This window comes from Falco rusticolus, chromosome 12 (genome assembly GCF_015220075.1).
Source record: "Falco rusticolus isolate bFalRus1 chromosome 12, bFalRus1.pri, whole genome shotgun sequence".
NCBI lineage: Eukaryota > Metazoa > Chordata > Aves > Falconiformes > Falconidae > Falco > Falco rusticolus.
The window spans coordinates 9,410,106-9,429,508 of NC_051198.1; the positions used below are offsets into that span (position 1 = coordinate 9,410,106).

General features: G+C 40.5%; 1 protein-coding gene and 1 long non-coding RNA gene across 3 annotated transcripts; one reads left to right on the forward strand and one right to left on the reverse strand.

Moving 5' to 3' along the window:
• Positions 1-1,258: 1,258 nt before the first annotated feature.
• Positions 1,259-3,428, reverse strand: LOC119156146. The gene is made up of 2 exons (XR_005106982.1): positions 3,316-3,428; positions 1,259-2,055 (listed from the first exon to the last, which is right to left on the reverse strand). It is a non-coding gene; the product is annotated as an uncharacterized LOC119156146 (long non-coding RNA).
• Positions 3,429-3,971: 543 nt separating this feature from the next.
• Positions 3,972-18,502, forward strand: SLC30A6 (solute carrier family 30 member 6). 2 transcript variants are annotated; one of them, XM_037405627.1, is made up of 14 exons: positions 3,972-4,062; positions 6,239-6,325; positions 6,961-7,045; positions 7,912-7,954; positions 9,885-9,950; positions 10,371-10,451; positions 11,683-11,718; positions 12,551-12,645; positions 13,374-13,422; positions 15,012-15,131; positions 15,426-15,528; positions 15,829-15,876; positions 16,445-16,513; positions 17,984-18,502. In XM_037405627.1, exons 1-14 carry the CDS (start codon positions 4,060-4,062, stop codon positions 18,479-18,481), a joined length of 1,383 nt encoding a protein of 460 aa, XP_037261524.1. In that variant the 5' UTR covers positions 3,972-4,059; the 3' UTR covers positions 18,482-18,502. The 2 variants fall into 2 exon arrangements, with proteins under 2 accessions (XP_037261524.1, XP_037261525.1); XM_037405628.1 differs by lacking the exon at positions 10,371-10,451.
• Positions 18,503-19,403: the final 901 nt, after the last annotated feature.

A 19,403-nucleotide genomic window follows, 5' to 3' on the forward strand; every position in this document is an offset into this window, starting at 1 on the left:
CCAGTATGGAAAGCAGCATTCTCCTTAGGGCTTCCTTAACCACCTATGGTCAAAATTTGTACCCTAGCTTCTTACACTGCTTTCCTACCCAAGACACGGGTAATGAAGACACGCTTCCCTAGCTATTCAGTGCTGTAGTGATGCTTCTGCATGTGGCGGCTTTGGGAGGTGGCAAGCGCTATTGTAGGTGACGGATTTTCCAGTCATTGTCTGTGGCGGTCTCAAGCTTTCGTGATGTTTTTAGTTGTTGGGGATTTTACCAGATATCAAAATTGGAATGAAAAGTAGCAGGCAGGTAGTGAATGCAACTAGTTATCTCAGTCATTGTGCTAATTAGAGGCAGTTGCTGATATTGTTAGGTTCTCTTGAGCTGCTATTCAGTGTTGGAGGATGTTGTTTTACTCGCCTATGTGAATTTTTATCCTCAGAACTATCTACTGGTCATCCTAAGAGGTGAGCGATGGATCAGTTATTTTCTTTTAGAATTTTTTCTTTAAACATTCTTTTAAATATTTTTCCTTTTAAATACTGTTAATTGTAATTCCACAGGATAAGGAAGTTAACTGTCACTTCCTACAAATACAGTATAATCTTCGGAAGTATGGGGAAACGTGTATTGTGTTCTTCCTGCTTCTCCTGTAAATCATTAACTGTCTTAGAGTAGAAACTGTTTACTTTTGTCAATAACTACCTCCTGAATTTGGCAATAATTGGCAAGGTGTACGCTCCTCCAGTGGATCATATATATTGGCTAAACACTGTGGGTTCTTCAGAGTTTGATCTTTTGGTTCCCAGATTCTTGACATGTCTGGAAACTACGGTGATCAACCTTGTTTTGCTGCAAGACTTTCTTTGCCTTCATAAGACCACACTTCTTAAAGTTCTGTTTCAGAGAAATGGTTTTGAGGGGAAAAAAGTCAATGTTCTCTGTAGTTGGTTAATATAGGCATGATCTTCTACAATGTTGGGGTGTAGCCTCTCAGTTCTGCAAGTTCGTTGTTTTTTTTTTTACCATTAGAAGCAGGGAAGAAAGTACTTTAATAGTTGTACACCTATCAAAGGGACTGGAAACAGAGAAACTGGTTTTGCCACATGATTCAACTTTTTATTCATGTGAAGGGCTAATCAGTATTTTTGAGATCTGGATTAAAGTGACAAAAAAACAAAGGTGGAGACAAAACACTATACCCCATCCCAATTAAATATATTGGGTGACTCCAGTCTGGGATGGGGTTAATTCTTGTATTTTGTTATTTTCAAGCACATTTGTTTCATTGTTCTCTTAAGAATGTCTTCTGAAATGTTAAACATCATTTTATTAACAAGCAATGTAAAAAGCATGATGAGCAGTCACATAGCTTTAGCTTCACAATAAAATGTTGCATTTGTCCTGTTCTTGTTTTCTTGTCTGTTTATCAGATAAAATGTCCAAAATGAAAAGCCTTTTTGTTAAACCTGAAGCCCATTAAATCACTGCTGGTTTAAAAAAAAAATAATAATCAGGTGGTGTATACCAGATGATGGAACAATAAATATGTAAATACCTCACTGAGTTTCTAAAGGACATAACTGAAGTTCTTAAAACTAATGTAAACAGAAGTGCTGCTTCCTAAATAAATGTGCTGAAACTGAAAGTGTGTGCTTATCCTAGTCTTGCTAAATCACAGTGAAAACCAGGAGGTTTCATGTAACTGATTCTGGCAGTCATGGTGAAAATCACTATTGGGAGCCAATTTACTTGATTTCAAAATGGCACTTTTGCTGGGAGGAGAGTGCTGCCGTTACTTCTGATGTAACAATCTAAATTCTTCACTTATCCCCATCTCCTTACTCTTTATAATTCTTTCTGGCCATTGTCTTCATGCTGCATCTGGACTACTAATGGGACTACTAATGACTACTGGGGTTTTCTATTCTCACAGTTGGATCCTGATGAGATTTTTTTAAAAAAAAAAAAAGTTGGATTAAAGTAGTATTATTACATATCTGGCAGCATCAGGGGTCTCTCAAAAAGTGGCCATGATCACTGCCTTCAACAGATCATCCTATCAGTCACTGTTAAAGCAAGCAAACAAAACAAAAATCAGTACAGCAATGGGGGGGGGGGGCTTTTGAAGATTTCACTTTTTTTGCAAATATATATTGCAAGCACAGTGTGTTCTAATATTGTAACTTCTATTATTTTCAAATCTCACTCTAGGAATTTCTAGGCGGCCTCAAACTTGCCTTGGTTGTAAGCCACCCCTGAAGACTGTTTGGTTTTGCTGTATGCAGAAAGTTAATATCAGCTGTGCTATTAGTTGCAGTATTTAGCTTCTCTGAATTGTAGAAGTGCAGTTTCTTATAACTTGTTTGCTTCTTCTGGGAAGAAATACTCCAAGATGTGAAATAATCAAAAAGCCCGATAATGCATCAGTAATGAAGTAACCAAACAACTCTTTAATTGTGGAGCATATCACACAGGTAAAACGTTAGCCCTGTGGTTTACCCAACTTCTGATTTCCCGGTTAAAGTTGAGTGGAGGTAGCAGCTGCAGTTTGAATTCTCCTACCTGTCATGCAAATCTTACAGAGTGCAAATGGATTTTTTAAATTGTTCCCCAAACTACTTCTGTACACTAGAAAAGATTTCTTCATGACAGCCAACAGCTTAGAACGAGGTCTAAGACATTAAATACATGTCTTGTGGAATACAATTACCTGTCCAGTCTGATAGTTGTTCTTAATGAGTGTCCTGTAAGGACCAGATACGCTCAAAATGTGGAAAATAAAGATTATTTATTTTCAGCAATGAAATTACATGCACTGCAAATGCAGAGGAACCAGAGAAAATGCACACCTAAAATTTATCCAGTGGGTGGGAAGCAGATTAATTTTAAAGACCGTGGCTTGTTTCTGGTTTCAGTTGATGCACAGGCCACTTCAGCTCTGCATCTGCTTTTGGTGTGTTTCATGAAACTGATTAGATGCAATTAACATTTTTAGTCACTCTCACCACTGGCACTGGACAAGTGAATAGACCATTAAAAGACCAAAGATGGGGCAGCGTTACAGAAGGCTGTTTTAAGTACCTTTCTAGGCACAATAATCTGTCTTAAGAAAATACCTAGCTTAAATTTTTATTCCTATCCCTCCTCCACTTCTTTCCCAAGCACGGTATTAAGTAAGCTGTCTTGTGACTAGATCTTTCTGTAAATTAAATACCATGCAGTGTTTTGTCACAGTTTTCCTTAACAGAGCTACCCTCGCTTCCTAGATGACCTTGGTTCTGTATTTTGATCCTGGTGGGTGCAGGTTCCATGTGAAGCGATCTTACCGTCCACATTTCTACCGACAGAAGCTGTGGTTTAGCAGTCTGCAAGCCAGGCCACACAAAGGGATTGTCGTCACCTTGCAGTCCTTGTGTACCCGTGTCCCAGAGCCTCAGTAGCAGTAGTCACAGCAGGATCTTAAATCGGGCCTTGTGCTTTTTCTTCCCTCCGAGCCCCGGCTTAGTGCTACGCACCAAAACAGACACTGGGACGGGGCCGGGCTGCCTGTAGGTCACTCCTCTGAACTGCGACGCTTCTGATGTTGTAACGGATTGACAGCAACGGGAGCGATTCTCACAACTTCGGCACACAATACGGCGGCTACATTTCCAACAGAGCTACCGGCCCTCCGGCCTTCTGCTGGGGAAAAAGCCGCTCTGGCAGAGGCGTACTCACCGCCAGCGGCGCGGAGCCCTGCAGGGCCCGGCCTGACTGCCGGTGTACTTCCCTATGGAGGATTCCGCGCCCCGGGAAGCGGCGGACACAAGCCGCCCGCGGGCAGCCGCTGCAGCAGGGCCGGACGGCCGTCACGACGGGGTGTCACCTTCGTCTGCCACAAAGAGAGGCCGCCTGGCCCACTGCTGCGGCCGGGGGGAGCGGCCCGACCCGGCCGCTACTTCCGGTGGACGCTACGTCACGTCCGGTGCGGCGCGGGGCCCGCCGGGACCCGCTCGTTGCCGTAGCGACGGAAGCCGCCTCCGCCTCTTCCGGCCGCGCATGGCGCCGTCTCTTCCGGTGCGGGGAGTAATATGGTGAGTGGCCCCCGCCGGGGGGGAAGTCGTGTGTGGGGAACGGGGCGCGGGGGGGGCCGCCGTGGTCGGGCCATGGCGGGGGGCCCGCTGCCACCGCGCGGGGGGGGCGGCCGGGGCAGCGCGGCCCGGGCCTCGGCCTCGGCGCAGGGCCCGGTCCGGAGCGCGCCGCCGCCCCCCCCGCCAACGCCGTTGGCGCCAGCCCCGCCGGGCCGGCGGTGACGTGGCTGCGCGCCGGGGCCGCCCCGCCCGGCCGGGGCTGGCGGCGGGGAAGTGCGGGGCTGGGCCGGGGCAGGGCCTTGGCTGCGCTGCCGGCGGCGCGGCCCTACGCGGTGCGGGGCCGGGGGTGCCCCCCTGCACACGCCGGGGGCGGCTCTGCGGGGGCTCCCCGGGGCCGGGGGGGGCTCGGCGGGGGCTCGGGCTCAGCCTCGGGGGTTTCTCTCCGCACCAGATGAGGGCGGGAGCCGCGGGGCGCAGCGGGCCGAGCTACTGACGTGCGGCCCCGCCGGCGCCGGGTCCCGGTACGTGGGGCTCGCTGCCCGGGGCCGCTCCTGCGGGGCCGCCGCCGCGGGCGCAGGCTTCCCGCTCGCGGTGAGGCGGGCACAGAGCAGCTGGTGCCGTGCCCTCTGGCGCTGCGGGAGCGGGCGCCCGCGCTCCTCGCGGGACTAACGCCCTGTGCGGCAGCGGCGGGGGGCGCCCCTCGGCGCACGGTGTTTCTCTGCCGTGGGGAGCTAGGGAGGCTGTAATGCTCAAGCGCAACACCGGCTGAATTAGCGCTTGCTGCCCGGGGCCAGCTTTGGCCAGCCTGGGTTTGCAGGGGAATCTCCTCCGGGGGACAGGAGACGCAGCTTTTAACCCCCAGCACCCCTGGGGCAGCGGGCGGGCACGGCACGGCGCCCTTCGGCTGTGCACATAGTGCTAGCGGCACGGGGGAGCAGGGGGTGCACCGGCGACAGAGCAGCCTTCATAAGCAAGCAGCCCGCTGCCTGTTAGAAAAGCTTTCCAAAGTGTTCTGCCACCCTGTGGGTCCCTACTGAGGCAAAAAAATAAATCACCATGTGATGTTTGGCTAGTGAAGAAAAATAGCAAGCACCAGCCCTTTGCCCCTTGGCATCTCTAGTACAGCTCTTTTAATTTATGGCACCAAGGTATCTGTGTATTTCTACAGATAACAGGAAATCCAGCTGCGTTGACAAACGTGTCTGTAAGTTAATTGAGTCTGCTTTGGTGACCCATCTGCTAGTACATCTTTTTGTCTTCTGCTGCAGTTACAGATTGGAGGAGCTTACAATCAAGCCTTATTTTGTCCAGCCCCAAATCGCTGCATGTGACAGACCACAAGTCCCCGCGTTTATATTGCAAGTGAGAAGGGCTTTCCACGTGGAAAGCTTACTTCTTTGTGGGGAGAGTAGTGTGGAGGGCAACTAACTAGAAGCTTTGGTCCTCTGAGGAAGGGGCCACAAGTGGTGTGATAGATGAATTTTTCTGGTAGCCTGCTCCCTGCCATGCTTTCAACCCCCTTGCTGCCACCCCTGTGTGTGCATTCAGCCTCTCCAGCCCAGGAAAGAGCTGATCGGTGTGTAACTGGGGGTTGGGAGAGGGAGCACCTGCAGTGATGGTGTCTTGCTGCGCACGGGTCGGTTAAGCTGTTGCTGAGATTGTTTCTGTGTCTCACCGTGTTCCTGGCCTTGCATCCACCGCGTTACAGATGATACCGGCATTGTTTTTATTTCTCTGATGGGTCTTCATTATATATATAAACAATATTTTCTTCTTTAATAAACCGGTTGGCTTTCGGTGGGAAGTGTGCTTTGATGAAGAAAAATACTTGTGTTTTCAGAACATCTGTAGTAGTTTTATTTAAATAAAAGTAAAAAAAACTCCACTCTTTAAATGGTGTTTTGGTGTGTTTTCCAGTAAAGTTGAATTCTGGATTATATCTAAATGAGGTTTGATTCGAAGTGGTTCATAATTTTCTAATACATTAATGATGTAAAATGGTTACCAAAAACATTGTTGTATTTAAGGTTTATGGGCAATCTCTAGTTAACAAAAAACTCATTCTGAATCTTTGATAGAATTACAAAAATAGTTTGTAAACAAAGATTTCGGTTTTGCTAATTTAAAGTTAAAGTAAATTTAACTAAACTTTTAATTAAACTGTTAATTTTTTTTTAAGGGGACAATACACCTGTTCCGCAAATCACAGAGATCACTGGTTGGAAAGTTAACGCATGAGTTTAGGCTGGTTGCAGCAGATAGGAGGGTAAGTATTCCTTTTAAAAACTAATAATGAAAAAAGACATCAGCTGTGATAAGTTAAAATGCATTATTAACTTGAATATATTTTGATAATTTTTCTTTGAAATTTTCTAGCTGTACTTAAAAAGAACCCATAAGTCCATCTGTGAAGCTGGGTTCCTGCCTGTGCATCATCCCTGTCAATTAGTGTTGTCCAGCATTCTTCTTATATTTAATGCCTTTGGTAAAACTATAAACCGAATTTTCACAGATGTTTTGGGGACCTCAGTTCCAGCACAAAGAAAGGAACCCACTAATATAAAGTTGTAGAAGTCTGTCTTCAAAAGTCAGATGTCGTATGCTATAATAAAATGCAAATATTATATGAGGGTGATGATTTTATTTTTATTTTTTTTTACCAAAAAGATATTTTAAGCATGGTGCACAAGCACTGTTTATAAACAAGTTTTGAGACAATCTGTAAAGGTAAAAATAGAATATGAGCTTGTTGTTCTGAAATGACTTGTAAATTTTTGGGAAGGAGAAGCCAGTTCTGCTTGCTGATGAAGTACTACAGTATTGGTTTTTGAAACCAGATGGATATATTTTTGTCTTGTAAATTTTGGAAGATGTGAAATGCATATTTATTCTCATCAACAGTCGTGGAAGATCTTGCTGTTTGGTGCTATAAATTTAATATGTATTGGCTTCCTGCTAATGTGGTGCAGCTCTACAAACAGCATAGGTAGGTGGCTCTTTTATACTGATATGACCCACTACCATGTGTGTATTAGCTTGTGAAGTTGCAATGTACCAAAAAATGCACGTAATGGAGTCAGGTGGCTACGCAGCCACATTTGGGAAGTGTTTCCTTTTGATTTGCCAGTCAGTTTGGAGGCACCTCTCACTGGCAAGGGTAGATGGATGGAGGTCGTTCAAAGTCTGCAAGGTTTTCCAGACCTGCTGGTCATTTTCTACCTGCAGCACCCTCTTTGTCTTTAAGACTGAAAAAAAGTAGATTTTTAAGCTAGTCCTCAAACCTGTTGCTTATATAAATAGTACCAGTGACTTACAGAGACCCTCACTTGCAGTTGAATGAAGACGTTTGTAGTGTGGCAAAAGGCTTGTCCAATTCCAGGAATGTCCCTTTTCAATATTTTTACTTTTTTAATTTGTGACACAGGTTTTCATGCAGTTTCAAGACAGGTTGGAGAAGCAAAACAAGTAAAAAATTCTGTTGAACCAGCTTTTCACTGCAAAAATGCACATTAGAGATCTCTTGCTATGGTAGATGACATGTCACTGGAAGATGTCCTGACTTTTCTGTATTTAAATTCTTAGTCACAAGCATAATACCTTTTGTATCTGGGCATTATTACATGCTTTATTAGCATTAGGATTGCCAAAATCAACCTGTTTATGAAGTTAAATATATTGGGGTGTGTAGGACATTCATATATACACATGCAAAAGACAGTGAGACTTGCTGTATGAGCAGAGACAGTTCATGTAGACAGAAGATGGAAAAGTGCTGCATGAGAGAGGCTTAGAATACAGGCGATTTCTGCATTGAAAAATTATATCAAGTTTTAATATTTGCTTTTTTTACAGCTTTAACAGCTTACACATATTTGACAATCTTTGACCTTTTCAGGTGAGTTTTTTCCCCATTTAGTCTTGTCTTTCATTTGTGTCTGTCTTTGTATGTTTCTATACCGATAAAATTTAATTACAGATACAAACACATAGTCATCAGTATAGAAACTAACTGGTTTAAATATATCTTCAGTGAGTACGAAATTATACATCACAATAAATAGATGGTGAGAAACATCGGAGCTGTATGGAGAATGACTAGTAACAAATCAGTTCAGTCATGGATTTCTCTGTGCAGATGCGTAACAACATAAACCAGAATCCAGCATCAAACTGTCATCTTCTTGTTCACTCGGAACATTGCCCTATTGCCACAGTCACTGGTTCTGAATTACCCCTCAGTTCTAGCATCAGGAAACAAGGAGTATGTAATCCTGTTTCTGTTTCCAAATGTTTCAAAAGCTAGTTCCCATGTACTCTTCCAGTAAGGTCATTAGACTCACAGTGGTCTCTTTCAACAGTTTTGATTTGCTCTAAGGGAGAACAATGCTCAGTAATTCTGCTGCAAAAATCAGTTTTAAATTCTTTCATTTTTGTTGTCTTCTGGTTGTTTATGATAGTCTTACTGAGATATGAATTTACTGTTTTGTATATGAGCAGTATTATTTCCTCTGCTTTTGCTTTTACTCCACACAACTGTGGGTCAGGCTGTGATGATGTGATCGTTCAGCAGCTGTGGGGATGAGTTCTTGATCCAGTCTGATTTAACATTGTCGTTAAGGAAGGGCTGCGTAAAGACACTGATGGCGCTGAATCAGAGTGGGTTCCAATTAAAAAAAAAATTGTCCAAAGTGATCAATAGAGGAAAAATAGGCAAAGGAAATGAGTCATCCTAGAAACATTCAGGCTAGTACCATGAGGATAAAATAATTGGGATTTCAGATGTTCAATGTGAGAGGAAAACTTGGAGAGAAAGTAGCAATAGACACCTGTGGCTGTCTGCAAATGGCTGTTTAGATTAGAGCTTGTGTAGATTAAAGCAGCCAAAAAAGTAAATCTGTTTTGAGTATCTGTAGACAAATTACACCGTGGAAAAGAAAGGCAATATTTGGCTTAGCCTGAGACTTATTCTAGAGTGCTAAATCGATTCCATAGTGTATCTCTAAAAGAAGAGTTTAGTGGAGAGCTTTCTTCGCTTTTTCACTGGGATACAAAGGAAGTGACACCAATGTGACATCTTGTCATGTTGCTGATCATGTCCCTTCTCATTTAGATGGCCTTTCTCAGGTTACAATATTTCCAGGCAGGTTCATAAAGCACATGCAAGATGACCATTTACCTGGTGTCTAGTTTGATATTTTCACAGGCTTTTTTTAGCTTTGTGTTTTTCATTGCTCTGTGTGACATTACTACATGTGATGCCAGGCGGCATTGCAGGGATTTTCTCAAACCACCTTTGCATGTGGGTCAGATTTTGGGGTGCCTGGTTTCATGTGCTCCCAGGTCCCTTTCAGAAAAATTCACGGAGTGCATACAGATTAAGGACTGGTTGTGCTGGTTTGTGTCAGGGCCTCAGTGGAAAAATGCATTGCATTTGGCGTGACAGTAAACTTGATTTAGGCTGAGCAATGTTCTATATTAAATAAGGTTGGTGGTGTCCTTTGTAAGCACAGCATGTCGTAAGTACAGCGTTAGGCTGTCTCCTGGTGCAAGGAATTAGACCGGCTACCATTCCACTACAGTTATTTGCTGCCCTTTTTATTGGAACAGCTGAGACATCATCGTGCAGTCTCAGTTTTATTCCAAAGCACGACCTTTTCTGGGTTCACTGGAACTGTCGCTGTGACAGTGACGGGGGTGTGGAGTTCATGGTAACACGCAGTTACATTCATATGTTCAGTTCCGATGGTTGAAGTGTGCGTTTGTAGATTACCCATTTTGTGAAGGCTGCAGTTACTTACCGTATCTAATTCTCCCCCTTTTTTCAGTTTGGTAACATGTCTAATAAGCTACTGGGTAATGATGAAGAAACCCAGCCCAGTCTATTCATTTGGGTAAGTGCTAATAACAAGATCTAGTGTTTGATAGTACATTTGATATGTTGCTGACTGTCGTTGCCTGTATCTCCTCACAGCCATGACTAATAATCTCTGTGTAAAAGAGCCTAAAAATAAGGAGGCCCAAGACTGACACTGTAAAGAACAGTTACAGAATAGGGGAGGAGAGGAAAGGGGAGGGACAGGAAAAAGAATTAAAAAATGCTTAGTTTTAAGCCGTTTGTCGTAAGTGGAGCGTTGGTTTGAAAGAAATTGAAAATAATGCCTATTCTGTAGAACTTCTGGTTTTTTCCCATCTATCTGCTTTTGAAAGAATTGGAAATACTAGGTCTGTCCTGCTGGTTCCTGCACAGACCAGAATACATCTGATACATTGTTCAATGTTTGGTGTTTCTAAACTTAATTCTCAAATTTCAGGTTTGAAAGGTTTGAAGTTCTAGCTGTATTTGCATCTACAGTTCTGGCACAGCTTGGTGCTCTTTTTATACTGAAAGAAAGGTAGGGATATGTAGCATTTTCTTTACATTTTTGTTATGTATGAAGATATTCCAGATTGATCAAAAGCATATCCATTCTACAAATGCTATCTGTAGAGAGATACTGTAGAAAAAAACTTCAGATTTTTAAAAATATTGCTAAACCTTACTGCTTACTTACTTGATTACAGTACCTGTAGGCTTTAGATGTAATGATAGGAATTGATAAATGTAATTAAACAGCCTTCAAGGAAGAGACTCATTGTTCTTAAGAATCATATTTTCCAAAAAGTTAGTTATTTTATTAAATGCATTTCTCTATGCATCTTGACTTTTAAAGTCCACTAATAAATAATATTTTTAAATTACTTCAGTTGTTTCATGAGTAAAGCAACTTCATAATATATTAAGGATCTGAATGTTTAACCTGTCAACTTCATCAGTCCCTCAAAATTTGCTCAGGTATTGATTTGACTTATGATCTATACTTGGAAGCATTTGTATTTTAGGAGGTTAGCCTACAAAATTATTTTATTTTTTAAAAATGAAGAGGCATTTTAACATCTGGAATTCAAAACTGGGGCAGCGTACCTTCCATTTTTCTATTTAAGGGCTCTGTTTTCCCTATAAAGGGCTACATTAACAACTTTGAAATTTTATATTATATGTCGATCTGTTGTACTGACAATACACTGTAATTAATTCTCATAATGACGCACTGTTGGAAACACTCCCAAGTTTCCAAACATCCATTTTAGAAAATTCCCAAAACTTATCATGGGTTTTTCTGTTACAGCTAAAGCTCATTTATTATTTTACTAGTGGCTAAAAAAAAATCATCTCCACCACAGTATCCAGCATCTACTTTATTTGGGCTTGCTTAGCGAGAGGCTGCAAGCCAGGGATTTCACGCTTGGTTTGTTGCAGTTACCAATACCAGTGGTGGCAGTAGCAGTATTTTTTGGCGTGCTTATTTACAAGCATCTTTTTATTGTGTAGGCAGCATTCATGGTAGCTAGCACCTATGTGGCACAGTTTGGAAGTATTTGGGAAATCTAAATTAGACCTTGCTTTGTTTCAGTATTGAATGCTCTCATCACTTATTAAGTTCTAAGTAATTAATTTTCTTGCAGTACTGTATCTGTCGGGTTTTGTTTATGAATGGCAGCTAATTCTTCAGAACTGAAAATATAAGCTTCAAGTACCAAGATTTTATTGTATGAACATAACTCACATTTTCAATTATTTTGTAGCGCAGAGCGGTTTCTGGAACAACCTGAGATACACACGTAAGAAATCATTTTGATATGTAAAGTGATAGATTTTTCAGTGTCCCTTTGAGTTTCTAATTATTCATTTAGCATGTATTAATTATGCAAGTACAGTCAACACCAAACTGGCTTTGGTACCTTGGTGTTCGTTTCAAACTATGTGCAAGCTATATTGGAAACAGTTTTTTCAAGGTACAGCTGAAATGTAATGGACGTGCTCTCTTAAATAATGATTTAACTGTGTATTGCTGGCTTTGCTAGTTTAGTTACTCTCATTTCTTACGGAGGCCTCTTAGGAGGCCTGGTGTGAGTGTGGAGGATGCTGTGATCATTAGGGAACTGACGGTGTTGCAGAGTTGTGGCTGAAGACTATAAAGAACACGGGGAAAGGAAAAGGTGTTGCGGGGCAAGAGACTGAGGCACGGGGTGTACGGTGAAGTTGTAGTTCTGCTAGGAAAGGGTAGGGGCATAGGGCGTAATTCCATAGGACGCTAAGCTTTTTAGCTCTACTGTTGAGGGCACAATGTATTTATATCTTCAGAGGACAAACATACATATGTGTGTGTATATGCAATTAATTAAAAACTGTTACTCAACATGATGAACGTTACGTACAGCCTAATGTGATAACGCCAACATACGAAGTTCAGTGATCTCTCACAACCCTTACAATTATAATACACTGCAAGTTATTAAGCATTACACTAGTTAATCTTACTCTTGTTTGCAGCCTCAGTGAGAGATACTAAGCAAAGTATTTTGATATTGTTCCTAGTAATTACAGTCTGATTTCTTGTTTTGTGATGATGTGAAATTAAGATACTACTTTTTTTTCTTTTTCCCTCCCTAGGGGGCGACTGCTGGTTGGTACTTTCGTGGCTCTCTTTTTCAACTTACTTACAATGCTTACCATTAGGAATAAGCCTTTTGCTTATGTCTCTGAAGGTATGTGATAAATTAATCTATAACAAGAATTGGGAAAAGATTTTAATGTTCCTATTTTTATTAAGGTATATTTTGTCTGGTAACTTTTTTTAACTAGTGGATATATATTACTATTACCTCCGTTAATATTAACTTCATGTGGTTTAGAATTGCTATCTGAATTTCAACTCTAGGTTGTTTATAGGGCTTTCTGAGTGGTATGTAGTCATTAAAATGATACGTGGTTTATCATATTAGTGCTGAAGTACTCCTTATTTTCAATCTTTTGGATTCAGCCGGTGAAGGTCATCTGACAGATGTCAGAACTTTGAAGACATTTTATGGATATATTAATGGGTTAAAAATAAATTAATGTAATAATTCTTCTTCACAGCTCTTTTATCTGGGATTTGTACAGTGCGAAGTAGGCTTACAGTCATTCTCACTGACTGTAAATTGTTTGTAGTTATAATTACATATTATATTTTGCATTATATAAAATATAATGAAGTTGGTTATAATCTGCAATTATATTTGTATTTAATCAGTTCATATTATGAGAGATGGGCATTTTACTTACTGTCTGGAGAAGTCAGACTTGGGGTTTTTTTTCAAGGGACAGTGAATCTGTTGAGATACATTTATTCATTCACAGTGTATTGGGTTTTTTCCTTAAAATAAAACCTTAAGTATACTTTAAAACAGATATATCTACTGGCAGTAATTTTATTACCACCTTTTTTTCGCAGCTGCCAGCACAAGTTGGCTTCAGGAACATGTTGCAGATCTTAGTAGAAGGTAAAGCTTTATAATGTTTTTCAAAATTGTTAGGTTCTAGAGTGAGCTCTAGAGCAAACATTGTCTCTCATATTTCCCAGATACACAAATCTAATAGAAATACATCTTTTTGCATAACTTTCTCTTGGAATGTGTTAAGTACGTTGTATGTAATTCTCCTTGGATGAGGTGAGGTAAAGTAGCTTTGTCCTGCACAGATTTGAATTGCATTTCTCAGTATTCATTACCTGAGCGATACATTTTGCAGTAATTTCTGTTTATTTACTCTCTGGGGTGGCCAAATGACTAGGGTGGTTGCAGTTTAAATGTGATATATGAAACAGGTTACTCACTGAAACATAGCCATGGAAACCCCTCACCTGTCCAGCAGGAAACTGGAAAGTCTGTGTCTTTGGGGGCTGAAGCAGTGTTGCTCCTTCATCTTGGCTGTCTTGCTCGTGTTGGATAGCTGAATGCAAGATAATATTGTTTGCAAATAGTTTTGTCAGATGCATTTATTTTGAGCCATATTCTTCCAAGTACTTATGCTGTCAGTGTCAAATTAAGAATGTTAAACCTTGTTAAGCATGCTGCAAAGCCCATCTGTTTCTGTGTTGTGGTTTTTGTAAACAATTGAGGAAAGCAGAGAGTGCTGGCTTGTTAAACAGAAGAATGGATTTTATATGGATTTTATATGGGTATAAGGTACATCATCTGACCCAAATTCTGTAAAACAGCTTCGGAGGACTAACAACAAGATTGCTCAAGTCCTTGGAGTGTCAGTGTAAAATCCCCGATGTGGCTAGCAATCATGAGCGGAGTTTTTCTTTAATGATGTGGTAACACCGTGTTATGAGGAAGGACACGGGTAACTTGAAGGGCTCCCAGATCAAGAGTCTAGAATGAATGACTACTGGGTTTTGAGATAAACTGTAGACAATTAAGCCAACAATTTTTTAAAAGTTACTAAATTTGGTTAGTATGTACACAGCTATTTCAGATGTGCTGTGTGAAGCAGTGCTGATTACAAAATACCTGCACCTGTATGTAATTAGGTTGATTAAAATTCTTAGAGGAGCAGACCAGCACATGATGCCTAAACGTAGGTTGGTTCTAAACAGAGCAACAAAACTTCTCATGTTGTCTTTCCCTTTAAATTTTCCAGTACGTGACATGTACTTGTATTCACTGGGAAGTACAGAAACCCTTTTCTCTCTTCATGCTCCCATTGATAGGAGAAAACTATAAATAAATACCTCTTCCCAGTGTTCCCTCATGGGTTTTTTGGTCTCCTCTTATTCAGCTGGCTGGTCTCCTCCCTCCTCTCAGACTCCATGAGTTAGCTTTGGCTTTAGAGCACTTTGGCACACGAAGGTGGCAGCTGGATGGAAGACTAGGGATATGCAACCACCCCCTCGCCAAGACTTTATATCTAATACAGTATCTGAACCTGTACAGTACTTGTCGCGTGCAGCTGACACAGCTGGCTATGTTACCAGAAAAAATAAAGTAGCACGAGATACGTATTTTGCCGTGTAGAAAAACTGATTTGGGGTTTTGAAGTAATGATCAACAGCTAACTGGCAACTGCTTTTTCTTTTTTATTACAGTATTTGTGGAATCATCCCAGGATTGAGTAGCATCTTTCTGCCACGAATGAACCCTTTTGTCTTGATTGATATTGCTGGAGCTCTAGCTCTTTGCATTACATATATGCTCATTGAAATCAAGTATGTACAGCTGTTGTTTAAAAAAAGTAACTCTTTTTGTATCCAGTCTGTGGGAAATTGCATTTTTCACATGAAAGGAATGATCTCATCAAAAGCTGTGTTTTCTGTGAAAGGGAGTGCAACTCCACAAATATTAGTCTCTTTTAAAAGATGTGTAGTTCAGATGGGATTCGTATGTGTAATATTCTGTAAGCATGCATCATTTAAAAGAATGAAAAAGAATCAAAAGAAAATTCTTGTGCCTTTCCAAAGTGTAAATACCCATTTTTGTTTAAAATTGCTCTTTCTTTCTAGCAATTATTTTGCTGTAGACACAGCTTCTGCTATAGCAATTGCTTTGATGACATTTGGTACCATGTATCCCATGAGCGTCTACAGTGGGAAAGTACTACTGCAGGTAAGGCAATGGCACAAAACAAGGGGGTTTGTGGTTTCAGTTTGTTACATGTCCTGATTTTTTAAAAAACCATAAAATCTGTTTTAAGCATTTGAACAGGAGGTGTTTCCAGGGGAATTTGTCATGTGCTTTTTTAAGGGCAGTAGAAATATGTATCATGAAGTCATAAAAATTCACTGTTTAATGCCATTGGTCTCTTGTGTAGGTAAAGCAGACTTAAAGGCTCTCTTGCTTAAACAAGGGCCAGTTATCTTTATTATAACTCTTTTCCTTTTTTTTTTTTTTTTCTTCTTCTTAAAGACAACCCCACCTCATGTGATTGGCCAGTTAGATAAACTTCTTAGAGAGGTAAGTCAGTGTACAATGTATAACACAGTGTGCACAGCTAATGTTAAATAAGCATTCAGGAATATGAAGAGGTTTTGTGAGCAGTCCAAAAAGATTGCTAAAGAATTATTTTTTAAGTATTCTTTTTTAGCTGCACGTAGAAAATATAAGATAAATAGTGTCATTCAGGAATCTGGAACAAATCTGTTGAAGTAGTGCAGCCTGTTGTTTTTATTAACCGAACATGTGCTACTATGTGAGTGGGGGGAGGAAAAAGGAATTCAGGCAGCTGCTAACTTACAGCATACCAAGTTGAGAAAATACTACAGTGCAATTTGACTGCAAGAGTTAATTGAAATGGGTTATTTAAATCCACTTTTTAATGGATTTGGCTGTTTAAGTGTAGCAAAAGTACAGCAGATAAGCATTAGTGGCATCATTAACAGACATCGTCCATTTTGTGTATGGAAGCTTTTATTTCACCACTGCACATGCTATATTATTCAGCTATGTCTAAAAGTACATTTCAAAAAGGATTTGAAACATTTTTCATTTGTTTTCATATTTCTGGATGTTTGTGTAAAATCAGGTTTCAACTTTGGATGGTGTCTTGGAAGTTCGAAATGAGCATTTCTGGACATTAGGTTTTGGCACCTTGGTAAGTTATGACTTAATGAACTCTGTAGCCTTTAAGAAAGAGTTGTCAGTTACTGCTATAGGTTTTTTATTTAAATGAAGTAAGATATTTCTTCTGAAATGTTAAATATAAAAGTTTGTTTGAGTCAGTACTCAGTCCTTGTGATTTATTGCAAAACTTCTCTTCCCCTGTCCTTTACATTTTTTAAAAGCTTTGTTATTTATTAATATTATTTATGTATATTGTAGCTTTGGATTAAAGCATGTGTTTTGCAGCTATAGAATTTCTTTTGTATTTTGGCAGTGAAGAAAACCCCAAACAATAGTAAACACATTTTTCAAATGGTATATTAGTGTAAGTTGTCTCAGAGGCGAGAAAAAGAAAACGGTAAACTTTCAGGTACGAAAGGTCTACGGTAAAATCATGTTTTCAGCATTTCTGGGGGAGGGGGTGGAAAAAGCCAGTTTCAGTTGTGTACTGATACTCTGTAAGCTGAAAGAAATGAAGGGGGGTTTGCAACACAGAATGCTCGCACAGAACTCAGTTATTCCTAGTTGATACAGGTATGTTATGACAGCCAGAAAATTGAGACAAGATTTGTCTCTACTTTTGAATTCTTCCAGTATGCTGCCCTTCTTTAAAAGCGAGAAAGGCAGCAGCTCTGACGTGCTGATGCAAAAATAGCTTTCGGTTTACTATTCTGCCACTGGAAATAGTGGATCACAGCATTGTTGGATTGGTCACAGATATTTACAAAACCTCTGTAAGCGTATTTACCTATTGGCACCTTCCAGACTGTAGTGGAAACTTCCTGAGACCTGAATATAGACAATTACTGAGACCTGCACAGTCTGATGTAAAAATGGCTTATATAGCACAAGTGAACCATGTTCTTTATTAAACGTGAACTGAAAAAGCGGTGCAGTGCAGTGAACTGCAGCAGTAGTTCAAGGTAGATGAGAGGGTGTTACTGAGAGGAAGGCAGGGGCAGCCCGCAGTTCCATGCATGTCCAGGAGAAACTTTTAGTCTGAATTCCACAAGGGGCATTGCCTGTGTTCTTGTTAATGGTCCCAATCTGAGCGTGTCTGCCATGCGTGCTGTCCTCTCGCCTGCTCCAACAGTACAGCGGTGACACTTTTTCCTGAAGTTGGCATATGGACCGTGCCTGCACTTTGTTTTTCTTTCAGGCCACTTTTTTTCCTCGTTGTTGCCTTTCTTTTGCTGCCATCACATGTTGCATTTTACAGTTTGGTTTTAAGATGCGCTTTTCCTGAATGATGGTCTTGATGATGTGTTCGTAAGTGATCAACGCATTGGGAAAGATCAAAACGTGCCCATTAAATTAAGTTTCTCAGTTTAGTCAGTAGTCTTCACTGTGAAAGGTCTTTGCATAGTTCTCTGCAGGGTAGCTTACCTCTTCTTGAATGCATATGAAGAATCTTTTTTGAAGTAACCGTTAACAGCCAACTTGTTTTTTTATCCCTTTCTAGGCTGGATCAGTACATGTGCGAATTCGGAGAGATGCAAATGAACAAATGGTACTTGCCCATGTCACTAACAGATTATACACATTGGTCTCTACCTTGACTGTTCAGATTTTCAAAGATGACTGGATCAGACCTACTTTATCATCTGTGCCTATTGCAAACAATATTCTGAACCTTTCGGATCATCACATTATTCCAATGCCATCTTTGAAAGCTTCTGATAATTTGAACCCTGTTACATCCACTCCAGCTAAGCCCAGCAGCCCACCGCCAGAATTTTCTTTTAATACACCAGGCAAAAATGTGAGTCCAGTCGTCCTTTTAAACACTCAGACAAAGCCCTATGGATTGGGCTTTAATCATGGATCAGCGCCCTACAGCAGTGTGCTCAATCAAGGACTTGGAATACCGGGAGTGGGAGCAACTCAAGGATTCAGAACTGGGTTTACAAATGTCCCAAGCAGATATGGAACAAACGCTCATGGTCAACCCCGACCATAATAAACACCATTATTTATTGTACTTAAGGGTATTGACTTAATTCTTTTATTACCCAATTTTGATAAACATTTGGAATGTCAGATCATTCTAAATGGCTGGGAACAAGTGCATTGTTCATATTCATGAAATGGTTAATTGCAATTTTTCTCTTTGCATCAGCAGTAGCCTGTGTAATGCCACAAGTATTTTCCAGACTTACAATACTTTACAGATAGTTTTTATAGAGTGTCTATTTCTATTCAGCTTTTTATTCACTTTTCTTTATTTTCCCAAGAATGTATTGAGCTATAGCACAACTCCGTAAGAGAATAAAATTGTGACCAGGTAGCATAATTTTTTTTTTCTAATGAATGCCAAATAGCTGAGAGAGTAGGAAATTGCAGAAGTACAAGTCCCAATTTTTAGAGATGTTTTGATTGCTGTATTAAGCCATTTTTTGGCAAAGTCACAACTAGTTTTTGGTTGCAGAAATCCATCAGTATTCATATTGTGGCCATTGTGAAGACAATCTGGCATTTCAAATTCTAATCAATTTTGTGAGACCATGTTTTTACATTTTTATTGATGCTTTTATAGAAATTCAGATGGTTCAGCAACCATTTTCTAGTTGTAAGTATTCCATAGTCATCTCTGATACTTCTTCCTTTTTGGTTTAACTGCAAAATTATTTAGCAATATACTGGGAAATAAAATATTGCAAACTTAAGATTTTACAAGCACCTCTTTTTTATGATTAATGCTATTTAAGATACAGAGCAGATGGCTGTATTGTTTCTGAAGCCAGTATTTCATTTTTGACTACGGAAGGTATTCTGTGATTTGATTGTGACTTTGTATTTTTCCTTTTTGTATTTTTTCTGTAGTTTCAGGGGAAAAAGTATCTATTTATATTCCTGGTTTATATCCATAGTGCAGGTCAGTG